The following is a 27,165-nucleotide window of genomic DNA, read 5'->3' as shown; positions in this document are numbered from 1 at the left end:
AAAATAATTTGCACTCTTCCTATGGTTAGGACCAATAGAGACTATCTTTGGTGTATAAGCATTTGGATTTGATTTACGTAGCTGCACATTTACTTTGAATATGGTACTCCATTTGTGAAATGATTTGTCCAAATTCTCAAACAGTTTATCAAAGATTTGATTTACACATTTCTTTGTTTGCGACCCTAATGGATCTTCATCATTTGTTTCCTTTATATGCACTTCCCTTCCTTCTTCTATCTGTAACTAATTAAATAGATAAGAAATTTTAAAATGTTTATGAAAAATTTTCCTGTGACTTTGTATAAAATTTGAGCAAGCACAATTAAGGTCGGCATGGGGTTAAGGATGTGAGGGTAGTGGGGATGAGGACTATGGGATTGGTACATAGGCGTATCCATAATTTTAATAGGTGCATTATATATTTTCTTTGAATTGGAGAGAAGAACCCATTTTGTGCAGTTGATTTTCCTTTTTAAGAATCTGATACAAGAATTGACAATATGTCTGTTTCACCATACTTGCCTTCAAGGGTGGGCATTCAATTTTTGATTTTGGATTTTCGAATGAAGAAATGATAATAAGATCATCACCACACACATAAAATACATATTAACATTCAACTAGAAAACTCAATACAAAAGGGGGACATAAAATTAATTAACTCATAATAAGATCATCAACACACATATAAAATACATGGATGGAGTTATGAGGAAACACTAGAATTGAGATAATTACTTGTTAAGAGGACCTGTGAAAGCCAGAATAGTTTGTATAGTTGTGAGTATGAGGAGTATGATGGCTGCGACTGTTGAAGCTCCTACCCAAGGACTACTAAAATAATTGTGCTTCAAATTTGCCTTCGCTCTGTTCCATGGTTTTTTACTATATTCATTTGCTTGTTTGAATCTCTCAGCGTAATAAAAGTTGTGATCCATGATTATGACCCCATTTCCGAGTTTGTTGCTTAGCCACTTTTTTGTCGTCTCCTGTCAAGTTCACTATGATTCCTTTCTGGCAAAGCAAATTCACATCTTTTTCTGAGTCGATAAGTTGGTCCATGAAAGCAGCATAATCACTGTGTTGTGCGGAATTTGAGATAATACGAGAAAATATAAACGCGAAAAACAAGACAACAGATTTACGTGGTTCACCAATAAATTGGCTACGTCCACGGGGAGAGAGGGAACACTTTTATTATGGAGAGGCAAAAACAGAATTACAAAATAGGGTTTGCCATAGCGTCTATATATATATATAGTGCTAAGCTACGCCCTAACAGGCTTGGGCCCAACATACAGAATTGACAGAAAATTAAGGGCCCAATACAACAACATTGTATACCGTCGGGCCGGGGGCGTCTCCACCTTGACTTGAATTCAAGGCATTCAACAAATCTCCACCTTGACTTGAATTCTCTGAACAGATTCTTCAGATGCACTATGATAGTGCCAGGCCTCCCCCTCTTCCTCAGAGTTGCCCCGCAGGGCAATTAACAGCTTCTGATGTTGAGCAAGTCCAAACAGTGTTGAAACTTGCTCTGTGGAACCGGCTTTGTGAACATATCAGCAGGATTATCAGCAGTTCTTACTTTCTTCACCTTGATTCTCTTCTCACTTCTCAGAAAATGATACCTTACATCAATATGCTTGGTTCTCTCATGATGGACTTGATCCTTGGCTAGACAAATTGCGCTCAAACTGTCACAATACACCGTAGCCTGATCATGATGCAGACCAAGATCACTAACCAGCCCTTTCAACCAAATCCCTTCTTTTGCAGCCTCTGTCAAGGCCATGTACTCCGCTTCCGTAGTAGACAAAGTCACTGTAGGTTGCAAAGTTGCCTTCCAACTGACGACAGATCCTCCAAGGGTAAACACATAGCCAGTCATCGATCTTCTTGTGTCAACATCTCCAGCATAGTCTGAATCAGAATAGCCAGTAACCAAGCACTGAGTATCACCTCCATAAATGAGACCAACGTCAGATGTACCTCTAAGGTACCGGAAAATTCTCTTCACAGCCTGCCAATGTTCTCTCCCTGGTTGTCCCATGAATCTACTCACTACACTGACTGCATGTGCTAAATCTGGCCTTGTACAGATCATAGCATACATCAAACTTCCTACGGCACTGGCATAAGGGACTCGTGACATATACTCCTTCTCTTTTTCTGACTGTGGAGCGAACATGGCAGTGAGATGGATATTGGCAGCACTGGGGGTATCAATGGGCTTAGATGAAGACATGCCAAACCTCGCCAAGACCTTCTGAATGTAGCTTCTCTGTGACAAGAAAAGTTTCCTTCTCTCTCTGTCTCTAATGATCTTCATCCCTAAAATCTTCCGAGCGGCTCCCAGATCCTTCATCTCAAACTCAGCACTAAGTAAACCCTTCAGCTTCTGAATGTCATACTTCTTCTTTGCAGCTATCAACATATCATCTACATAAAGCACCAGATAGATGAATGAATCATCATTGAGCCTATTGTAGTAGACACAACAATCATATGAGCTCCGAGTATAGCCCAACTTCACCATATAGCTGTCAAACCTTTTATACCACTGCCTTGGAGACTGCTTAAGTCCATATAAGGACTTCTTCAACTTGCAGACGTGATTTTCCTTCCCTGGAACTTTGAAACCATCCGGCTGAGTCATGTATATCTCTTCCTCCAACTCTCCATGTAGAAACGCTGTCTTCACATCAAGTTGTTCAAGCTCCAGATTCTGATGTGCAACTATCGCTAGTAACACTCGGATGGAAGTATGTCTGACCACTGGTGAGAAGATCTCATTGTAGTCCACTCCCTCTCTTTGGTTGAAACCTCTGGCAACAACCCTGGCTTTATACTTGACTCCTTCTGCTGGTGATATCCCTTCCTTCTTCTTGAAAACCCATTTGCAAGTAATAATCTTTCTCCCCGAAGGCTGTATGACCAGACCCCATGTCTGATTCTTGTGTAGGGACTCCATCTCATCTCCCATAGCGGCAAACCATTTTTCAGAATCAAAACTTAAAATGGCTTCTTTGTAAGTAGACGGCTCAGATGTATCTACCTCTTCAGCAACCTGCAGTGCATAACCCACCATGTCCTCAAAACCATACCTCGTAGGTGGCCGAACTCCAACCCTCCTTGGCCGATCTTGAGCTATACTCTGATGGATATCTGATGGCATAGATTCTGGAATATCAGTTTCTGTCTGTGGCTCTTGATCCTCCTCTTCAGGTTCCTTTAAATCGCTCTCGTTCTGAATGACTTGAAACTCCACCTGTTTGTTAAGACTCCCAGTTTCTGACGTAGTTGTAGGCTTCACAATGGTTCTAAGCAGAGAACTTTCATCAAAGACAACGTTCCTGCTCATAATAACCCTCTTTTCTGCTGGAGACCAGATTCTGAAACCTTTCACTCCATCTCCGTAGCCCACAAATACTCCCTTTTAGCTCTTGGTTCTAACTTACCTTCACTGACGTGATAGTAAGCCGTACAACCAAAAGCTTTCAGATTTGAATAATCAGCAGCTTTTCCTGACCACATCTCCATAGGTGTCTTGCACTGTATGCCTGTATGTGGTCCGCGGTTAATCAGTAGCAAGCTGTACTAACCGCTTCTGCCCAGAATCTTCTATCTAGCCCGGCATTAGAGAGCATGCACCTTGCTCTCTCCAAAAGTGTTTGATTCATCCGCTCAGCTACACCGTTCTGCTGTGGTGTATTTCGGACTGTACAATGTCGAGCAATCCCTTCATCCTTACAGAATTGATCAAATTCAGACCAACAGAATTCCAGCCCATTATCAGTTCGCAACCTCTTGATCTTCTTCCCTGTTTGATTTTCCATCAAAATTTTCCACTCCTTGAACTTCTGGAAAGCTTCACTTTTATGCTTCATCATGTACACCCAAGTCATCCTTGAGTAGTCATCAATAATGGACACAAAAAATCTGCAGCCTCCCAAAGACACAACACGGCATGGACCCCAGTAATCAGAATGGATATAATCAAGTGTGCCTTTTGTTCTATGAATGGCCTTTGGAAACTTGTTGCGATGTAGTTTTCCAAAAACACAATGTTCACAAAACTCTAGGCTCTTAACCTTATGACCAGCAAGAAAATCCTCCTTTGACAGAATTTGCATCCCTCTTTCACCCATATGACCAAGTCTCATGTGCCATAACTTAGTCATATCCTTCTGGTGAAATTCTGACGATGCAACATGGGCTGAACCTGTAACCGTGGAACCTTGTAGAAAATACAAAGTACCACGCATGACACCTTTCAGAATCAGATTTGAACCCTTCCAGACCCGCAAGACTCCATCTTTTCCCGACCAGCTGAATCCCTTGCTGTCCAAAAGACTGAGAGATATCAGATTTTTCGTCATCAATGGAACGTGCCTGACCTCGTTCAATGTGCAAAAGCTACCGTCATGTGTCCTTATCTTGATCGAGCCTGTCCCAACCACCTTGCAGACAGAACTGTTGGCCATCGAGATGCTGCCTCCGTCTACCTGCTCATAAGTCGTGAACCACTCTCTCCTAGGACAGATGTGGTAGGATGCCCCAGAATCGAGAACCCACACATCTGAATGATGAGTGTGCTCATCCGCAACTAGGGCAATATCTTCTTCAGAATTGGTGTCTTCTTCAGCAACAGCAGCAGACACTAATTGTTTTTCCGATTGCTTCTTCTTCTTCGGACAATCAAATTTCCAATGTCCCTTCTCCTTGCAGTAATTACAAACATCATCCGGCTTTGCACCCTTCGACATCGGCTTATTTTTCTTTCCGCCATTTTTTCTTCCCTTTCCGCTACTGGTGAACAGACCGGAAGGCTGTATGTCCGTACTTGTGTCGTTAGCCTTATGCCGTAATTCCCTGCTATGAAGGGCCGATCTGACTTCTTCCAGTGACACAGTATTTTTCCCAACAATGAACGATTGAACAAAATTCTCAAACGACATTGGGAGAGATACTAACAGAATCAGGGCAGCATCTTCATCCTCGATCTTCACATCGATATTACGCAATTCTAATAACAAAGTATTCAATTGCTCTAAGTGTTCCCTGAGTTGTGTACCTTCAGCCATTCGTAAACCGAATAGACGTTGTTTCAGAAGCAGCTTGTTGGTTAGAGATTTTGTCATGTACAAACTCTCCAGCTTTAACCACAGACCAGCAGCAGTCTCTTCATTCGAGACCTCTGTGATGACGTCATCCGCAAGACACAGCATGATCGTCGAGTGCGCCTTTTCCTCCAGAATCGCCATCTCAGGAGTAACGACGGTGTTCTTGTCTTTCGACAACGGCGCCCAGAAGCCTTGTTGTTTCAACAAAGCCCGCATCTTGTCCCGAGTTTTTAACCATGAAGCTTTACTAGAATACCGTGTAACGCTCCCGCCTTAAAAATAAACTCAAGGTGTTACAAGGTTCTGAATGCTTAACCAACTTGAAGATTTTCTAGAATACCGTGTAACGCTCCCGCCTTGAAAATAAACTCAAGGTGTTACAATGTCTCGAATGCTTATCCAACTTGAAGTTTTACTAGAATACTGTGTAACGCTCCCGCCTTGAAAATAAACTCAAGGTGTTAGAAAGTCTGGAATGCTTAACCAACTTGAAGCTTATTCGTGTAACGCTCCCGCCTTGAAAACAAACTCAAAGTGTTACAAGGTCTTGAATGCTTAACCAACTTGAAGCTTTACTGGAATACCGTGTAACGCTCCCCCTTTGAAAATAAACTTAAGGTGTTACAAGGTTCCGAATATTTAACTAACTTGAAGCTTTAATAGGATATTGTGTAACGCTCCCGCCTTGAAAATAAACTCAAGGTGTTACAAGGTCCTGAATGATTGACCATGAAGCTTTACTTAGAATACCGTGTAACGCTCCCGCCTTGAAAATAAATTCAAGGTGTTACAAGGTCCCGAATGCTTGACCAACTTGAAGCTTTAATAGAATACCGTGTAACGCTCCCCCCTTGAAAATAAACTCAAGGTGTTACAAGGTCCCGAATGCTTAACCATGAAGCTTTACTAGAATACCATGTAACGCTTCCGCCTTGAAAATAAATTCAAGGTATTACAAGTTCCCGAATGCTTGACCAACTTGAAGCTTTAATAGGATACCGTGTAACGCTCCCGCCTTGAAAATACACTCAAGGTGTTACAAGGTCCTGAATGCTTGACCATGAAGCTTTACTTAGAATACCTTGTAATGCTCCCGCCTTGATAATAAATTCAAGGTGTTACAAGGTCCCGAACACTTGACCAACTTGAAGCTTTAATAGGATACCGTGTGACGCTCCCGCCTAGAAATTAAACTCAAGGTGTTACAAGGTCCTGAATGCTTGACCATGAAGCTTTACTAGAATACCGTGTAACGATCCCGCCTTGAAAATAAACTCAAGTTGTTACAAGATCCTTGATGCTTAACCAACTTGAGACAGGATAAACCAGTGAAAAGACTAGTTTAAGGTGCAAAGGGACAAATATTGTCCACCTTAAGGCATGGAAATTTAAAGATCCATTTAAAGATAAATTCGTGAGAACTCTAGCTTAAGGTGGAAAGGGAAAAGTTTGTCCACCTTAAGGCATAGAAATTTAAAGATTTGTTGAAGGATAAATTCGCAACAAAACTAGATTAAGGTGCACAGGGGCAAATATCGTCCACCTTAAGGCATGAAAAATTTAAAGATCTTTTTAAATATACACTAGTGAAAAGGTCAACTTAAGGTGCAAAGGGACAAATCATGTCCACCTTACGACATAAAATTTTAAAAAAACAAATTTAAGTATACACCCGTGAAAAAAGCCTAGCTTAAGGTGCATAAGGACAAGTTTGTCCACCTTAAAACATAGAAATTCAAAGATCTATTGAGGGATAATCCGCAACAAAGCTAGCTTAAGGTGCAAAGGGACAAACCTCGCGCATCTCTAGGCATGGAATTCAATTACATATGCATTTGGAGACTTCTACTTACATACTTGAAGTGACGTGCAGTTTAGGCTCGTACCTTAAGGGGCATCATCTTACTTCAAGGATAGTATCTCTTTAGGAATTTGGCATTAATAGGACCGATCCTTAACCCATCAACATCAACAAGCTTGTAAGCACCATTTGAATAGGCTTCTTGTACGACATATGGTCCATCCCACTTTGAGGTAAATTTGCCCCCAGACTTGTGCGAAGTAATGATTGGTCTTCTTACCGCGAGAACTTGATCTCCAACTTGAAAGCACCTCAAGCGAACCTTCTTATTAAAAGTATGAGATAGACGAGCTTGATAACATTCAAGGTTTTATTGGGCTTCTAACCTCTTTTCATCAAGTGTTTCTAACTCAACAAGACGCAATCGAGCATTTTCTTCCTCAGTGAGCCCTTCTTGAATAGCAAGTCTTAAGGAGGGTATTTGACACTCGAGTGGCAGGACTGCTTCAACTCCAAAAGCAAGTGAATATGGTGTTGCTTGAGTTGGTGTGCGATATGTTGTTCTATATGCCCATAAAGCTTCTTCCATTCTTTCATGCCAATCCCGTTTGGATTTGGAGACAACTTTCTTGAGCAGGTTGCATAGAGTCTTATTGAATGCTTCAGCAAGACCATTAGCGGCAACATGGCACATAGAAGATTTACGCTCTTTATGAGTGACAGCTTCAGCCCATTTTGAAAAGTAATCAGTTGCATCCAAGATGTATAAGTGTCCACCAGAAGACTTTAGTAATGGTCCTACAATATCCAGTCCCCAAGCGTCAAATGGCCAAGATGTGATGGTTGGGTGCAATACTTCGGGTGGCTGATCATTGAAATTCTCATGAAATTGACAAGCATCGCATTTCCTGGCATAATATAAGCAATCTTTCACTATGATTGGTCAGCAATACCCCATCCTCTTTATGTGAAAATGAAGTTTTGATCCAGATTGATGTGATCCACATACTCCTGAGTATGCTTCTTGCAGAGCTTGAATCGCTTCTTCCTCTCCCAAACATCATAATAACATACCCTCAAATGATCTTCTATATAATGTATCCTTGTAGTAAAGAAAATGAGGTGCACGACAACGTATGTCAGTTCTTCTTCTTGGATTTTCTGGAAATATCTCATAACATATGTAGTCAATGATGGGTTGCCTCCAATCTTCCTTCGCAGCTTCAACAATGGCGACGATATGATCAAGCTTATTTTCAATATATTCTTCCTCATTTGACGGTGGTACTATCCATTTTTGACAGACAGTTACTTGTGTTTGATCAGGAAGGGTTAGCGTTGAAGCTAGAGTAGCCAATGCATCAGCTTTCTTATTCTCTGTTCGACACACATGTTGAAGGGTTACATCCCCAAGCCATCTTATCAACTTTTGAGCATAATCATGATAAGGTCACAATTCAGGCTTTTTTACCTCATAACTTTCTAAGAGTTGATTAATCACCAATTGAGAGTCACCAAAGACCTGTAAATGTAATTGTTTCATGTCAACGGCCATTTCAAGTCCAAGTATCAGTGCTTGGTATTCAGCGACATTATTGGAGCAACATTGTTTTAGAGTAAAAGAGAATGGTAGAATCTCTTCTTGTGAAGTGATGAACACCACGCCAGCACCAGCTCTGCCGCGATGTGCAGCCCCGTCAAAGTACATTTTCCAAGGAGGTTGAACTTCAATTAACATCGCATCTTCATCAGGAAACTCATCAGTTAACTCTCAATCATTTGGTATAGGATGGTCTGCTAAGAAATCCGCTAATGCTTGTCCCTTCACGGATTTTTGAGGGATGTACACAATCTCAAATTGTTGGAATTGGAGGTATCATCTTGCTAGTCGGTCACTAAGGACAGGTTTTGACATAACAAACTTGATTGGATTTGCTCTAGAAATAAGGCGGACAACATGAGCTTGAAATACTGCTTCATCTTTTGAATTGAGAAGACAGTGCCAAGCATAACTTTTCAATTGGCGAATAATTTAGCTCATTTGGCGTCATCGTTCTACTTAAGTAATAAAGAGTATTTTCTTTGCCTTCATTATTCTCTTGAGCTAACACGGCTCCAGTATCAATGGTTTTCCAGGTATAGGGGCTGCCAAAATCGGAGGTTTCGCTAGATACGATTTGATACTTTTTAAGGCTTCGCTACATGTTTGGTCCCAATTAAAAGAAGCACCTTTCTTCATGAGATGACTGAATGGTTGACATCTCCCCGCTAGATTTGAGATGAACCTTCTCAAGTAGGCTAACTTTCCTTGGAGACTTTTTAACTCATGAATATCTCGAGGTTCAGGCATCTTTGATATTGCATGACTTTGGCTTGATCAATTTAAATTCCTCGATGTCTCACAATAAAGCCAAGGAACTTGCCGGAAGTAACTCCGAAGGCACATTTCAATGGATCATCCTTAGTTGATATCTTCGGAGTAACTCAAACACCATCCTTAAGTCTTTCAAATGATCACCCCTCTTCCTCGACTTTACTACCAAATCATCAACATAACATTCAACATTTTTATGGAGCAAGTCGTCAAAGATATTTTGCATAGCCCTTTGATATGTGGCGCCAGCATTCTTTAAACCAAATGGCATCACTTTGTAGCAATAAATACCTTTTGGCGTGCGAAATGCAGTGAGTTCTTCATCTTTTGGTGACATGCGGATTTGATTATATCCAAAAGAACCATCCATGAACGACATTGCCTCATAACCGGTGGTGGCATCAATCATCAACTCTAGAATGGGAAGAGGAAACTCATCTTTAGGGCATGGATTATTGGGATCTCTAAAGTCAACGCAAACTCGAATTTGACCATTCTTCTTCCTCACATTAACAATGCTTGAAATCCATGTAAGATATTTGACCTCACGAATAAAGTCTGCCTCAATGAGTTTGTTAACTTCACTTTCTATCAACGGAATCAAGTCTGGTCTAAAACGTCTTTGAGCTTGTTTAACTGGACCGGAACCATTTTTGACTGCCAATTGATGGACCGCTACTCTAGGATTCAATCCAGGCATTTCTTTATAACTCCAAGCGAATACATATCGCACACCAACTCAAGCAACACCATATTCACTTGCTTTTGGGGTTGAAGCAGTTCTGCCACTCGAGCGTCAAATACCCTCCTTAAGACTAGCTATTCAAGAAGGCTCATTGAGGAAGAAAATGCTCAATTGCATCTTGCTGAGTTAGAAGCACTTGATGAAAAGAGGTTAGAAGCCCAACAAAACCTTGAATGTTATCAAGCTCGTCTATACCGTGCTTTTAATAAGAAGTTTCTTTTGAGGTGCTTTCAAGTTGGAGATCAAGTTCTCGCGGTAAGAAGATCAATCATTACTTTGCACAAGTCTGGGGGCAAATTTACCTCTAAGTGGGATGGACCATGTGTCGTACAAGAAGCATATTCAAATGGTGCTTACAAGCTTATTGATGCTGATGGCTTAAGGATCGGTCCAATTAATGCCAAATTCCTAAAGAGATACTATCCTTGAAGTAAGATGATGCTCCTTAAGTTACGAGCATAAACTGCATGTCACTCTTGGCCCGCAAGAGTATAAACTGTGTACGGCATAACCACAAAAAAAAGAATAACCACTAAAATCCCCAGAACTACGTTGTGACTTGATCCTCTTTATTGAGGTACGTAGGCGCTTAGAACCATATTCTAAGTTCAGTTGCATGAGTGTCAAAAATAAAAATGTTCCCACTTAGATTCAAAGAAAAGTCAAAGCGATATGTATTTTATCTTTTGTCTCATCAAACTTTAGACTTGTACGAAGTATTGATGGGACTAAGGAAGGGGAAACCCTTATAAAATATAAATCTCTTATTAGTACGGTGGAAGTTTTTAAATTAGATCAATTATGCAAATTGAAGTCTTTATGTTCTTCGAGTTTATTATTTGAAGTATCCAAATTCTTTAAGTAAACAGATTAAAGTATTCAAATCCTCTAAGTATGAAGGTAAGACTTCAAGTATGTGAGTAGAAGTCTCCAAATGCGTATGTAATTAAATTTTCATGTCTTAAGGTGGACAATATTTGTCCCTTTGCACCTTAAGCTAGGTCATTTCACGGGTGTATAGTTAAAAGAACCTTTTTAAATTTTCATGTCTTAAGGTGGACAATATTTGTCCCTTTGCACCTTGAGTTGACCTTTTCACTGGTGTATATTTAAAAGGATCTTTAAATTTTTCATGCCTTAAGGTGGACAATATTTGTCCCTTTGCATCTTAATCTAGCTTTGTTGCGAATTTATCCTTCAACGAATCTTTAAATTTCTATGCCTTAAGGTGAACAAACTTGTCCCTTTGCATCTTAAGCTAGAGTTCCCACGGATTTATCTTTAAAAAGGATCTTTAAATTTCCATGCCTTAAGGTGGACAATATTTGTCCCTTTGCACCTTAAACTGGTCTTTTCACGGGTTTATCCTGTCTCAAGTTGGTTAAGCATTCAGGACCTTGTAACACCTTGAGTTTATTTTCAAGGCGGGAGCATTATACGGTATCCTATTACAGTTTCAAGTTGGTTAAGCATTCGGAACCTTATAACACCTTCAGTTTATTTTTAAGGCGGCAGTGTTACACGGTATTCTAGTAAAGCTTCAAGTCGGTTAAACATTCGGAACCTTGTAACACCTTGAGTTTATTTTCAAGGGGGGAGCGTTACACGGTATTCTAGAAAATCTTCAAGTTGGATAAGCATTCGAGATCTTGTAACACCTTGGTTTATTTTAAAGGCGGGAGCATTACACGGTACTCTAGTAAAGCTTCAAGTTGGTTAAGCATTCCGGACTTTGTAACACCTTGAGTTTATTTTCAAGGCGGGAGTGTTACATAGTATTCTAGTAAAGCTTCAAGTTGGATAAGCATTCGAGATCTTGTAACACCTTGAGTTTATTTTCAAGGCGGGAGCGTTACACGGTATTCTAGAAAATCTTCAAGTTGGTTAAGCATTCGGGACCTTGTAACACCTTGAGTTTATTTTCAAGGCGGGAGCGTTACATGGTACTTTAGTAAAGTTTCATGGTTGAAAACTCGGGACGTTGTAACACCTTGAGTTTGTTTTCAAGGCGGGAGCGTTACACGACATTCTTGTAAAATTTCAAATTGGTTAAGCATTCGGGGCCATGGAACACCTTGAGAGTATTATTAATTTATTTTGTTAAGGCATGGACGTTAAGCACATTTTTATGTGATAAACCCTTCCATAATGTAGCCTCCATAAAATATAAAATTTCTTTGCTGATCTACAAAAAAAAAGGAGGAAATTACAAGTGAAGGAGAGAATGTTACCCGTCAAGATGTTTGAGACTCGGAAGGTATTAAATCTTGAATCTTGGATGTGTTGTAGACATTTATGTCTAGATTTGGAATCATCAAGTGGATTGTGATTTCATTGTTCCTACGTCAAGACACGAGATTTTTTTAGTAAGTCACACAAATCTGAAAATTTTTAGCATGGCAGAATCTAGAGCGGACTTTAAAAAAAATCATCTAGAAAGATTCTGAAGGTATTAAATTTTAAATTTTGGACATGTTAGAGATCGAAAAGCCTAGTTTCTGAAAAATCAAGCGGTTCATGATTTGGATTTTTCTACAATGAGATATGAATTTTTTACGACAAACATGTCAGGCAGTAAAAAAAAGTGACGAATTTTTAGCATGACAGAATCTAGAGCTTACTTCAAAAAATCATTTAGAAAGATTCTGAAGGTATTAAATTTTGAATTTCGGGTATGTTAGAGATCGAAAAATCTAGTTTCTGAAAAATCAAACGGTTCATGATTTTGATTAATCTACAATGAGATATGAATTTTCTACGACAGACATGTCAAGCTATAAAAATGAAAAAAAAAAAGGAGGAAAATTACCTTGAGTATGCCCTTTTCGTCGTAGGCTCACAATCCATGATTGAAGATAAAATTATGGAGACAATGCATCTATTTATAGATGTCATGTGGTGGGATAGAATCCTTCTCCCAGTTCAATTAGAATTTCTTTTTGGCTTGGCCAATAAAACATATATATGAATATGAAAATGAGTAGGATTACAATTTCTAGTTGAATTATAATTTCTTTTTGGTTTGGGCAATAAACCATATATAGGAATATGAAATTGAATAGCATTACAATTCCTAGTTCAATTACAATTCTTTTTTTTTACTAATATATACATACATATATACATATATATATATATATATATATATATATATATATATATATATATATATATATATATATATATATATATATATATATATAAGGATGAAATTGAGTAGGATTGCAATTGTTAATTCAATTATAATTCATTTTTAACTAATGTGAATTAAGTAACCGGTTAATGCTTCAAGCCTAGTCTCTAAAAGATAAAATATCTCGACAAGACTTGAAGCAGGGGGCATTTGTAATCATTTAAAATTTATTAAACATAAGTTTATAAAATGATTCGGATTATATTGAATTCATAAATATATTAATCCAAATAAATATTGTGGATTGATATAATTGAGTTAAATATTTAAGTCCAATAAATATGAATTTAATTAAGTCTAAATTAATTTATTTGGGCTACATTGGATGAACCCAATTTGTTAAACCCAATTCCATCTCATTCTAGAGTCCATCTTGGCGGCCACGTGTGCAGATGATGTGACATGCCAAGTCAAATAAGAAAACCAATAAAATTATGACATGTGTCAAAGATGACAAGCCCGCTCTATAAAGCCCAAATGTCATGTCACATAAATCTGATTGGCAGAACGGAATCCTATTCCAATCGCAACTCCTCTATTTTAAAACTATAAATAGGGGTCCTCATGATTCAGAAAAGAGACAGAAAATTCTAAACAAGAAGCTAGAGAAACTCTGTGGTGCAAACGTACAAAGCTACAAGTTTAAGAATTCAAGCATTCAAGTTCAAGAACGATCAAGATCAAGACTACCGAATTCAAGAACAAGCTCGAAGCCCTTGAGTTCAAATAAAAGTCAAGATCATGATAAAGTTCAAGTTCAAGTTCATCATAGATTCAAGAACAAGCTTTAAAGCCCTTGAATTTATATTTGAAAAGGCGAATTCAGAGGAATTATAGAGATTGTAACACTCGCATTTGAAATAATAAAATTGATTGTTGCTATAATTTTCCGTTCTTGATTATTGTTTTCTCAACGCGAATTTTATGATCTACACATGGGTATGAAATTTGAAATTACAATATCTAAAAAAAAGGATGATAGAATGAAAAGAAGGGATTTTATATATTTTTTAAAATGATAGAAAAAATAAGAAAATATGATAATAAAGTGGAGTTAAAAGTAATTTTTCCTAAAAATAAATGAATTGGACTTCAGGGGTGATGGGTTTTGACAAAATTTAACTTCAAAAAAATGGCTGAATATAGTAGGTTTATTATTGCAAAGGATGCCTTGACCAAATCTCTACCAAACACCATTTCTAGTTGATTCAGTCAGAAGACAAATGATTCTCATTACTAATAAGGGTTCTGGTGAAGTGATAAATACTCATTTAAATCTTAATTAAAGGCCTTGAGTTTTAGTCTACTTAATTACAAAGTCGCCTTTATTAGAGAGTGTGTCACCCACCCACCCCCAATGTGTGACTTCCCAGTAAGAATGCAGATTTGGACCAGGCACCAGGCAGGAAAAAAAAGGTTCTCACTGGCCAACAATGTACTGTACATGTGGAAAATGCAATATTAACAATTTCTATAAATCTAATTGCTCTCACATGGAAATCTATCTATGATATTATTATTTTTTCTTCTAAACAAAAAAATCGAAAAACACAATACCATGCAACAAAAATAAAGGTCCAATAGCAATAGTTACCACCCATTACAAATACAATATACCTAATATATTCACACAAGTAGGGTGTAAGCAGAATCTACCCCTACTCTTGATAGGGGTAATGAGGTTGCTTCTGATAGACAAATGATAGTGTAAAATGCAAAGTAACAATCTTCAAACAAAATTATTTCTGGATGCACTCTATTTCTTGATCACTATCGAACTTTCTGACAAATTGAGGACATGTGATGTGCAATTTCAAGTATAAATTAAGCTAATACAAGGTACTAGTCTGTTTAAAAAATGACCAGTCCAGGAGAAAATAATTTGTGCCAACTAAGACGTGCTTTTTTATGGCTAGACGGATGTGACGAAAAGAAGTTGCACTTGGAAGTGTTGCTGACTTAACATTTTGGTTTCGCCATAAACAAGATAATTCTATATCCTCATTTATTCGCTCCGATTAACTCCCTATATTCTCTCTTCATTTTTACACCTGATATGGTCCTGCATATATTCAAGCAGCCAAATTAGAAACTTTTGAGGCAACAAATGTCACGCTTTCTAATATTCTCTTCATGAATGCCCTATTTTGGGGTGGTCTTTAATTTTTGCTCTTCCGCACTTAAAGTAATAAAAAATGGTAGAAAATACCCCTGACATCAAAATAACAAAAAAGAATTTGCAAGACAAGTTTATAGTTTCGACATAAAAAGTTATGCTGCTTAATTCCTACAGAATAATGGCACAAGGCATAAGTTCAGTTCATAACCCAAAATTATGTCTTGCAAGATATAACTTAGTTCTTATCGGCATAAGTTTAGCTTCAGAATGTTATGCCTTACGAAATTCATAACCCACACATTAATGTCTTACAGTTCCTACAAAACTTAAGTCGATGGAAGCATAAGTTCTATTTCACAATCCACAAAGTTGTGCCTTCAGAGACTTTTAACTTTTTCCTATTGCAAAAGATCTCTGAACTTATGCCTTATAACTTTTGCCTTGAGAGATAAGGTCACACATTCCATTATATGAGCAGTAGGGGCAAAAATTAAGGACAACCTTGAAATAGGAGCAATCCGTGCAAAAACTTGAATTTTGAGGCAACAAACATTACACTTTCTAACATTTTAAAGATTGAAAGAAATGTAGCAGGTAATGAATGTTACAGAAGTTAATGTAGGAGAATGAGATGGACAGCACTGCTAATAGCAAAGTGACACTAAGTGTTTACACCAAATCATTCTACATTACCATGGTTAAGTCAACAATTAAGGTTAGAACGTGTATTCATTAACTATGGTTATCAATAAGAGTATGTTAAGATATGTATCATGTACATGTATTCATTGGAGTAAGTTTTCACCTAGCAAGTGCAAAGTATAATGCAACATTAAGACGGGCAGAACTTGAGGTTGCATTTGGCCGACCGTAAAGTAATTTTAACAAATTACATTGAAGATGCCACCCAAACCCTCCACAAAAGAGACATATTAGTTGGGCATTAGTAATCTAACATCTGATAGTAGTGCAGGGGAGTGGTCTTAGGCTATAAGTTATCAATAGCAAAAGTAGTCAAACATATATACCTTTACTGTGGGAGCTATGAGGTAGTTGCATGAGTGTGATTTTATTAGGGGGAAATTTTTTCTCAAACTATGTTTTATGCCGTGCAGAAAATCCCTGACAACATGAAGTTCATAGCGCCTTAACCCAAATATAGGCATATTTGGTTGGTGTTAGTGAAATCTCAACATGGAAGATTTCTTGCATGACTTGATACAAACAAAGAGTTCAGAGAAGACAATCAACCGACTATAGTATGTAAAAAATAACGTTAGACAGCAACGCTATGAAGAGTGAGTATAACCAACCTGAGCATTTCCTTGTTCTTGAAAAATTGCACACATGGAGTACCCATAATTTCAGCTGCCTCAGCAATCTCTGGGTCTTCAGTAATGTCAATTTCAACAAAGTGGACATGCTGGTCAAATTCATCAATCACCTGTTGCACAACCACAGATTGAGCAGTCAGTATTATGGCCAAAGAGTCACTACATTATAAAAGCCAAAGGAAACAAATCAGTGAGCAGAAATAAGGTTATGCAAGAGCATCCTGGTGCACAAAGCATCCGATGTTCACACAGAGTCCAGGAAGAGCCGCACCCCACGGAGTATGATGTAGAAAACCTACTCTAATGCAAGCATTAGTGACTGCTTCCACGGCTCGAACTCATTACCGGTGACAATGTTCAAACCCATGACTTGCCCTTAAACCTACAAATTATGCGCTCTTACAACTAGACCAATACCCTGGAGAGTGGGGACAACCCCTCATCTAATTCTTTTATCTTCTAGCAGAAAGAAATTTGCAAGACCAATAAAATTCCACATATATCTTTGGTGTTTTTTCTGACTTTGGCACAGAAGTCACTGAATTAAATGTTAACTTGAGTTCTAGGGTTGCTCTTTAAATTGAGCTCTTTCATGAAGGAAACACTTTCTTGCTACTTCAATGATAATAAATCTTCATTAATTTTTTCTTTTATATATATATATATATAGTGTCAATCATCATTTTCAAAAGTCGTCAGCTTGCTTCAAAATGATGATTGACATAAAACGGAAATAAAGCTCCCGTTTGGACATAAATTTTGAAGTTGAAACTTGACAATTTGAGTTTTTGAAGTTTTGATTTTTGGTACTTGAAATTGTGTTTGGACGCATTTATACTCAGAACAAAAATGAAAATTTGTGGGTTTAAGTCCCAAAAATTAGTCTGAGCCAACTTTTGGTAACTTGATTTCAAAATCTGATCAAATTTCATGGCCAAACCGATATGGGCATGTCTGAAGAATTATTATGTTTGAAAGGATTGTACAATGTCCCCCTGTTGACAGAGTGGGTCGGTTATCCTGGAATATAAATAAATATGATGTATGTCTACATAGAAGTAATGAGTTGCCATACCTTGCTAAGAATTGGTTTCAAAGTCCTGCATGGACCACATGATGGCGATGTATATAGTACACACAGAAGCCTTGGGCTCTCATGGTACAATTTCCGCAAAGCATACTGAGAAAGAAAAACAACAAAATTCAAGCAAAGATAAAATGATTATCAAAGGATAATTGGTTACAAGGGGCAATTCAGAAAAGATCTAAGCTTCCTAAATCTCATACCTGGCCCTTGTGTTTCACATATGTTATATCAAAACTTTCTTGAACATCTTTCTCCATAAGTTCCTTTTTATCATCTTCAGCTTGCGGCTGATGATAGAGGGTTCAAGAGTATCAATCAGATAATGAACTATCGGTTCCAAGTAAGAAATGGAGAAATGGAGATGCATAATCTTTTAAACAGGAAAATATGCTTAATGTCGATAAACAGTATCTACAAGTTAGCCATTGCAAAATATTGAATGTTATATGTCGAATTACACTTGATTAAATATCTATTTGCAAGCGCATAACAGTGGGAAAATATAAAATGACTTCTAAAAGAGATATATGGCTTCATAAAATTAGTTCTTTTTAGAAATCAGATACCTGGTGAAATTCAACCAGAAGATTTTTGCTTGTGAGATATCTCTCCACTGATAGAGCAGCTAAACATCCAGAGCCAGCTGCAGTTACAGCTTGCCTCCATTCATGATCCTACGTACACACGGTAACAATGGTATGAAAGAGTGTCCATGGCAAGACGTTGCAGAAGAAAACAAGCTTGAGTTTCTTTTGAAGACGAAAACGAGAAAAATAAAAGAAGTTACTTTTAACAAGATATTAAAATTGTGAGTTCCTGCTTATAAAAAGGAATTCCGCATGAGCATTGTATACAGAGAACAAAGACATTTGAAACCATCCATGAGTTCTATTTCACCTCCCCCCTTTTGGACGATCGGGTTACATTTAAAAAGGACAAGAGAACCATTGTTTATGTATCATTTTCATTAGATAGCTTCCCTCTCTCACTGCACACCTAAAATCTAATTTCTGAAAGAGGAAAAAACCAATTACTCATTCAAGTATCCCTGCTAAACAGGGTATTTGTTCGCTAAAAATATTTCTTTACTTGAGACGTTTCGAAGTCTAGACTAGACCCGTATAGCTAAAATATTTATTTATTCATAGAGGTTTATGTCTTAAATCTCAGGAAAATATCACAATAATTAACTGGAGCTGTTACTAGATAATAAATTATAATAATAGGAATGGAAGAATGAATTTCTGTGCATACCTGGACATCTCCAGCTGCAAATACACCTTCAACAGAAGTTTTGGCGGTGCTCTCCTTGACTAATATATAGCCTGCACTATCAAGTTCAACTTGGCCTTCCAAGAGTTTACTATTTGGAGAATGACCGATACCATAAAATAGGCCCTTTGCCTCGAGCACAGACTCTTCTCCTGTATCAACTGTTCTGATCAAAATGCCTGATATCTGGCCTTTAGAGTTGCTGACAACGTCAACAGTCTCAGTGTTGAAATGCACAGTGATGTTTGAACTGTTAAAAACTCTGAAACATTCGCGATAATCAACCTGTTAAACAACCATGCAGGGAGTTGAAACTTGAAATATATGACTCATTAGTAATTTTATTCGTTTGAAAAGGAAAAGATCAAAGAAGTATGTAACACTGGGACAAAATGAGATATATTGCACAATGACTAAAGACAACAAGAGCTAAAAGGCACAAAAATAGCCAGCAATAAGCTGAAGTTAGCTGTCTTAAGAAGCACAAGAAGTACCAGATTAGCCAATTATTCAATACTTAAGAGGATTGTATGTCCTATCAAAACATATAGTTGCAACTTGCAGGTGCTTTCTGAAATCACATGCTGAACATAAAGAGCACATCCACTAATTTCTGTTTAACGATAATAGGACACTCTCAAATGACTATTACAGGATTGGTCCATTTTCCAGAACTACAGGATAATTGCCAAACATATTACACTATTGAATACTTAAAAGTAGCACCATTGGCTGTTTTACATAACTTAAATACTCTTAGTTATCATTAAGAACTTCTGAATTGGAAAGCAAATCAATGGAGGAAGAGTATTATTTGAGTCAAAGTCCAAAGAAGGGCCCTCCTCTCCCATGATGCACAAAAAGGAGAAAAAGGTTGGTTACAGTGTCGATTTTAAGAAGAGCTCTATTACCGTGCCTCTGTAACCTTGATTTTTAAATTGTGACGTACCACTAAGAACAAAATACATACGAGTATTTCTCTGTGAAATTACTCGAATTTCAAATCATTCACTTGCTTTAACTACTCGTGCTATGGATGTACTCTAGAGAGGAATCACAAAATGAGATGATAAAAATGTGTACTACCTGTCTTGCATTGCCTATGATGCCCTTAGTTGGTCCCTCCTGACAAGTAAATGGACATGGCTTGCATACTTTGTTAAGTATATTGCTTCCTCAGTAGCTGTATCACCACCTCCAACAACAGCAAGAACCTGACCCTTGAAAAGTGGCGATGCTCCATCACAAATTGCGCATGCACTAATACCTCTACTCCAAAATTCATCTTCACGAGGTAATCTTAGCCTTTGAGCTCTGGCTCCCGTTGCTATGATAAGACTATGGCACTTGATCTATAATTTCAAAAGTCAGTAGTAATCCTTTAGGACTTAATAGAGAGAATTGTGTGCAGTGTTGTGACAAATAAGTTTTGAAATTAAAATTGGTGACAAGTTTGACCAGCTCATGCGAAATCTTTTTCCAATTAGTTAGTAGCTGGAAATTCCATAGTAATTGTTGAAATATGATACACAAGTTTGTTAGTTGCTGCAAGTTTCATTGTTGAAATATACTATGCAAATAAATTAGTTTTTTATGTTTTGATGACAAGGGAAACGCGCAACCGCTACCCTTTGGGTGCTAGGGTAAAACCTTCGGTCCTATGCATTAGCTCGCAAATTACACAAGAGAGGTAATCCGCACTAGACAAGCCCGGTGCGACGAGCTCGACTCAAAATGCAGACCCCTTGCTTTCGTTGGCAAGGGGTTTTGAACTTGAGACCTCCAACATGGAAGTCCCAAGCCCAAGCCCAAACCACTGGACCACCCCGAAGGGTGCAATTTTCTCATGTAATTAACCTAAATTGATTGCATAAATCATATCTATAGATAAATAGGATGATGTAATCAACTTAAACTAAGTAAATTTGTATCAATCATATTTAATTGAATCGGCTATAGCAAGTGGATTAATTGCTGGAATTTTTCATAGCAATTGTTGAAATATATTAAAACAAGTTGTTGAAAAATAATAGACGATCAATATAACAATTATTGGGAATTTTCTAGCAATTGTTGTAATCTGCTGAATCACTCTACCAAATATTCATGTCAATTTAGTTGTTGGTTGAAGATTTATGTTTTGTTTAATGTGATGAAATTAAAATGGCTCCAAGGGAAGGAAGAGCAACAACTACTACTAGAAAGAGAATTAGTACATAAAAGCAAATAGAAGAAGGTGGAACATAGGTGCCTTCCACAAATGTAGATGCCTTAGAAGTTAGATGATAAATTCTAGTTACTGTTAAGTCAGGATTGGATAAGTCTTTTTTTAGTTTCAAAGAATCTTGGAGGAACATAATTTGGAAAAGTTCTTTAGACCTTCCATTTTCGGGAATTACCTACAACTACCTAATGATATCAATAAAATTTCAAATTAAAACAATATACTAACTTCTTCAACGCTGAATTTATAGCGATTGAATAAAGGAAGTTTGGATAAACTATTGCGGCATGCCAATTTGTTTTGGCATGAGAGAGTTTGACATTGTCATTGCTTGAATTGTCATTTGTTAGATGTGTATGATGAAGAATAACTCTCAACTAAGACAAGGATGGAACAACAAATTTTTGACATAACAGGGAAGAGTTGCAAGGAGAATGAGCATCTCAAATTCAGGAATGTTCGTAAAGGTGTGAAGAAATCGTGTGAAGAAATCATTGTTCTTGCTTTATTTTGTGCATAACATTCTTTGTGGAAAAGATTTGAACATGAAGATTGCGCCTGAATTGGTTTTTCTTTTAGCCGATAGAGAAGCATTTCCTGCCTATCCATGAGCTCGTGTTAGCTACGATCTTACAGCTAAATATTTATTGAGCGCGGTTAGTTCAAAAGTGAAGATCACCAATATGGCTTTTCATGGTATTCACATCGCTCAGTAGATATGTAATCGTAAGATTGTAACTAAAACGACCCTTGGATAGGCAAAAAATGTATATCCATCGATTGAGAGCAAAATTCATTGAGGTGCATCTTTGTCTTCAAATCTTTTCTTCAAAGAATGTAATGACTTCTTCACACCTTTATGAGCATCCTTGGATTTGAGATGCTTAACCAACTCAGTCTCCTTACAACTCTCCCCCACTACGTCAAGAATTTGTTGTTTCCTCCTCATTGTCTTAGTTGAGAGTTTTTGTTTTTTTTTTTTGAGAAGTCTTAGTTGAGAGTTTTTCTTCATCATACACATCTAGCAAATGAAAATTCAAGCCAGTGACAATGGAAAACTCTCTCATGCCAAAACTAATAGCCAAGCCACAATAGTATATCGCTATAAATTCAGTTGTCAAAGAAGTTGGTACACTATATTCATTTGGAATCTTATGTTGATATCCTTAGATAGTTGTAGGTAACTAGCAAAAACGGAAAATCTAAAGATCGTTAAGGGCTCGTTTGGTGTGAGTGTAAGCTATGATAATTCCAAGAAAAATGTAGGATTATTTTATCTCATGTTTGGTTGGAGGCATTAGGTAGTCATTGGATTAATTATTCCACAATTTTTTCTATAGTGATGGGATAACATATACATGGTGGAGTAACTTATCCTAGGATAAGTTATCTTGGGAAAACTTGGAATAATTGTTCCTTCAGAATCCCTCCAAACTCGAAAAACAGATTTATTTAATCCTGACTTCACAGTAACAACTCCTCCTATCAAATCTGGTTACCTATGATCGTGGTCTCAAAGTTGAAAGTTGTAATCTGAATACCTAATAGGCTTGACTAAGGAGGTATCGGGTAAAGGACTGTTAGGAGAGGACTCGGCAGTATGAGATGTCTCCTCCTCTGGGATAGGTATATCATGTCGGTGCTTTTTTCTTTGTTCATCCTCAACTTCTCTATCCTCACATTCTACATTCTCAATTTCTCATTACTTTTGGATTTATCATCGAAGATATTTACATTTGTGGTAGAAACATATGTTCCACCTCCTCCTACCTCTATAGACTTCTCCAACCTTGTGTTTTCTTCTTCTATTTGTCTCTGTGTAGCAGTTGTTGTTTTTCTTTTTCTTAGAGTCATTTTATCTTCACCAGTTAAACAAAACAGAAACCATTAACTAATTTAACCAACAACTAAATAATTTGACCTAAATTTTTGGTAAAGTGATTCAGAAGATCACAACAATTGTTGCATTATCGTCTATTATTTTTCAACAACTTCGTATTACATATTTTAGCAATTGCTGTGAAATTTCTAGCAATTTACCGAGTTGATTACAACACCTTATTTATCAATAACTATGATTGATGCAATTAATGATCAATTTACTCAATTTAGGCTGAGTACATGAGCAATTGTTATGTTACTTAATGTACTTGTGTAGCATATTCCAGCACATAGGTCAAAACCTGTGCATCACAAGGAGCTGTTCGACGAAGATCTAAAAGATTAAGCTACAAGTAAGACGAGCAAGTGCTTTAATGGGGAAAGAAAGATAAGACTTAAGCAGCACCTGCAACCAAACGGAAGCATCACCTTACGTTCAGTACTTCGTACAGTAAAAGGAGTGTTCTTGACATCAATAAACTCCACATCTTCCTGAAACAATTCGCCTCCCCATCGCTCAGCTTGTCGTCGCATCCTAGTAAACATAAGGTTAGGATTGAGACTTTTTTCGCTTATAACCAAGGAAACATGGAAAGAGAACAGCCCAAGGTATTCTTGTACCTGTCCATTAAGTCAGGGCCAGTTATCCCATCAGGAAATCCAGGGAAGTTTTCTACTTCAGTTGTTGTCATTAATTGTCCTCCTGGAACACCACCCACTTGAAATCCCTCAAACACCACGGGCTTCAAGTTGGCCCGAGCAGCATAAATTGCTGCTGTATACCCAGCAGGACCTGATCCTACTATTACCAAGTTCTCAATACCTTGAGCTGCAAAAACCCAAAAAAAAGAACAGAAAATAATTAAAATCATAACTAACATCAGAAACTAATGAACTATGCAGCATCCAGCTGTTGAGGTTAATTTTTGTGTTAATTCATTTTTATTTAGCTTTCATTTATTTGCTGCAATTATGCCTAGATTGTGAATAATAGGATATGTAAGTTGTGACCTACGTGAACGGTATAAATTCTCAACCAGCTTAAGGGTATAATCAAGAAAATAATCCTACTCAATTTAAAAAAACAGCAAAAACTATTTACTCTGCTGCAACAGCAATTAGAAGTGACTCTGCGCGCTATGGAAACTCAAGAATATCTTTGTCCAAAACAAAGAGAAAGCAAAAGATGGAAATGGAAAAACGTCATTAAAAAACCATGACTTCACATTAACAGGAAAGTTGAAGAAGACCTACTCTTTCATTGCTTTCTTCATGCTCGAGTTTTTTAAAATTGTTACAGTTTTGGTGCAAGTTGGGGAGACAAAATGTAATATTCCATCAACAACTACCAATGGAGTATATACGCGTCAAAATTATCCTCCTTGACGTGGTGCCAATAGAAGCAATTCATCAAAGCATAAGAAGATCAATGTGGCCTGTCAAGGACCAAACTAACTAATTTATTCAAGCACAAATCATCCTTTCTTACTCTATACCCGCTCTATATCATAATTATCAGTGTTACCGAGCTGAAGTGTAGGCAAATATAAAGCTTTCTTATCTAGAATATATGACTAACATGATCCTCTCTGTTTAAAACTACATCACTCTCACATTCTGAAGTTTGATAGCTCAAAATAACTTTTCGGGAAGGTGTTATTGCAAAGGAACAACTTTTGTTTGACTAATTCATTTGAAAAAGTATTTTTGATAAGCAGATTGTATTTGACTAATCTTTTTTCCAAAAATATTTGTTAGAGTCAAATTATTATAAAAAAAAAAAGATAAGTATCGATACACTTTTAATACTGATTGTTTTATAGAGAGAAATTATTTCAAATATCTATATAAAATTTTTAATTAATTTTTTATTTTTATTAATTAAAATATAAGTATTTATATTTTCAATTAATATTATACATTAAAAAATAATTTAAAATTGATGTCATATTAATATGATGATTTAAATATAATTAAAAATATCATGTAAAATAAATTCAAAAATATTTAAAAAATTAAATCACTACATACGGAAAATTCACCCAAAAAATAAATAAAGTCCTAATTTTTTTTTCTTTTTTCTAAATATGCAAAAGTATTGTTGTTATCTTTTATTCTAGTCCTACAAAATAATATATAAAATATAAAATAGTAATATATAAAAATCAAATAAAATATAAAAAAATTAAATGAAACTTAACCAAAAATTTATTATAAGATATGTTAATTAATTAATAAGTCATATATTGATGAATACTTTGGTCTTGTAAATAACAAAATTTTTGTTTCTACTTTATTAAAAAGAAAATTATTAATTTCTTCCCACACAAAAAAAAATGTTTTTGTTTCCATTTAACACCTTAGTTTTTCTAAAAAAATAATATTTTTCCTCAAAATAAGTATTTTTGACCTCTCAAAAAATAAACGGAGTGGACCAAGCATTTTACCAAGCTTAATATTGAACAAGATGCAATATTAATTTTCCTTTTACAAACAAGGCAATGTGCATATATTGAGCAACTTCTGGATACTATATGATATATTCATTACAAAATTCAATCATTATTCATATAAAAAAAAAAACTTACTAATATATATGCTTTTCTTATTATGAAAAAAATATTAAATTCAGTAATTAGTAGTACTATATATGTTAATCTGGAGGACTCTGTTTATAAATCCACATTTGTGTATACCCATTCCTCTACAATGTGTTCATATATGTGTTCATATAAACAGTAATTACAGTAAATACAAAATTAGTATATAGTTATTGACCTGAAGAATCAGCTTCCGCTTGCTCCCCGGCGGACTCTGCGGCGGAGGATCGAATTGAAGAAGAGGAGAGACGAAAACCAGTAAGGAATGAGTCAACTCGACCGGCTCGACTCGGGCCGGAGTTAATTAAGAGCGAACCGGTCGGAATACGAAGAGCGGTTGACAGAGTTGAAGGTGCAGGCATAAAGCTGAAGGCAGATCGGCGAGTTGCATTGCCGTAGATCTCGGTTCCGGTACCAATTCCGGCTACGACGGCGCCGTTAATATTGGGAATAGTCGTAGCCATGTGGTTCCCGTCCCGCAACGGAAAAGAATAGACGGGGATTTAACTTATCTAAATCTATTTAGTTTAAAAATTAATTTTTATTAAATTTTATTGTGTTTAAGTACGTCTCATTTCATGTATCTTGAGATAGATGAGATCTAGATTGGATGTAATTTATTCTAAATATAATGTATATTTGAGATACATAAACAAATATCATTTGTCTCTCTCGCTTCCTTTCATCTTGCTCGTCGGTCTCCTAATTTGCTCGCGTATATGGTATTCTAGATACATGTGACTCACATTAAATATATAATTGTAGTGTGTCTAGTGTGATTCACATGTATGTGAGATACATAGACAAATCTCGCTCAGCTCTTTTGTTTTCACTTGCATAGTTCATTGTATATAGTAGCAAGTTGAATTCATCTAGACGGACTTGACTTAAAATCTTATATATATTATTAGTTAATTAGATAAAATTTATTTTAAACTATACGAAAATTTAGTAAAGATGGTACAAATATTTTTATAATTAGAAACTTCCATTTTTAATGTATAAATATTAAGGATAACTTACAAAAATTACACTAATTTCATAACTAATTACTTAGAATGGATGCTTTGGACTATTTTCTTTTCTTCTATAAATTATTTATTATCCTAATTATTATATGATTAATTATAAAAAAAAATGGTAAAATTAATAATGATCACTTTTACCATTTTTTTATAATTAATCATATAATAATTAGGATAATAAATAATTTATAGAAGAAAAGAAAAGAGGATTAGAGGGGAATAGCAGAAAGAGATGTTTGAACGAAGCAAAATCACGAGTGCTTCATGTGACTCTTTTACTTGAGAATTGAAAATAATAATTCATGTACATTGCATGTTTGTGAAAGGGTTATGTGTTGTGTTGGCTTGGGAGAACAAAAATTAAAACAATTAAATTGG

General features: G+C 36.5%; 1 protein-coding gene and 1 long non-coding RNA gene across 2 annotated transcripts; both read right to left on the bottom strand.

The window, feature by feature from the left end:
* Positions 1-632: 632 nt before the first annotated feature.
* LOC109120001 (uncharacterized) lies at positions 633-12,849 on the bottom strand. The gene is made up of 2 exons (XR_003246431.2): positions 12,284-12,849; positions 633-1,017 (listed from the first exon to the last, which is right to left on the bottom strand). It is a non-coding gene; the product is annotated as an uncharacterized lncRNA (long non-coding RNA).
* A 1,955-nt stretch (positions 12,850-14,804) lies between these two features.
* On the bottom strand, positions 14,805-26,340 carry LOC101266017 (thioredoxin reductase NTRC). Its single transcript, XM_010320879.4, is given in 10 exon segments — positions 14,805-15,307; positions 16,678-16,808; positions 17,774-17,878; positions 17,986-18,072; positions 18,352-18,459; positions 19,040-19,319; positions 20,144-20,409; positions 23,592-23,697; positions 23,784-23,991; positions 25,941-26,340. Coding segments are annotated over 10 exon segments (1,638 nt in total). The 5' UTR covers positions 26,227-26,340; the 3' UTR covers positions 14,805-15,246.
* Positions 26,341-27,165: the final 825 nt, after the last annotated feature.

This window comes from Solanum lycopersicum, chromosome 4, assembly GCF_036512215.1.
Source record: "Solanum lycopersicum chromosome 4, SLM_r2.1".
Lineage (NCBI taxonomy): Eukaryota > Viridiplantae > Streptophyta > Magnoliopsida > Solanales > Solanaceae > Solanum > Solanum lycopersicum.
The sequence above is the reverse complement of the archived record's forward strand: the minus strand, read 5'-3'. Positions and strand labels throughout refer to the sequence as shown.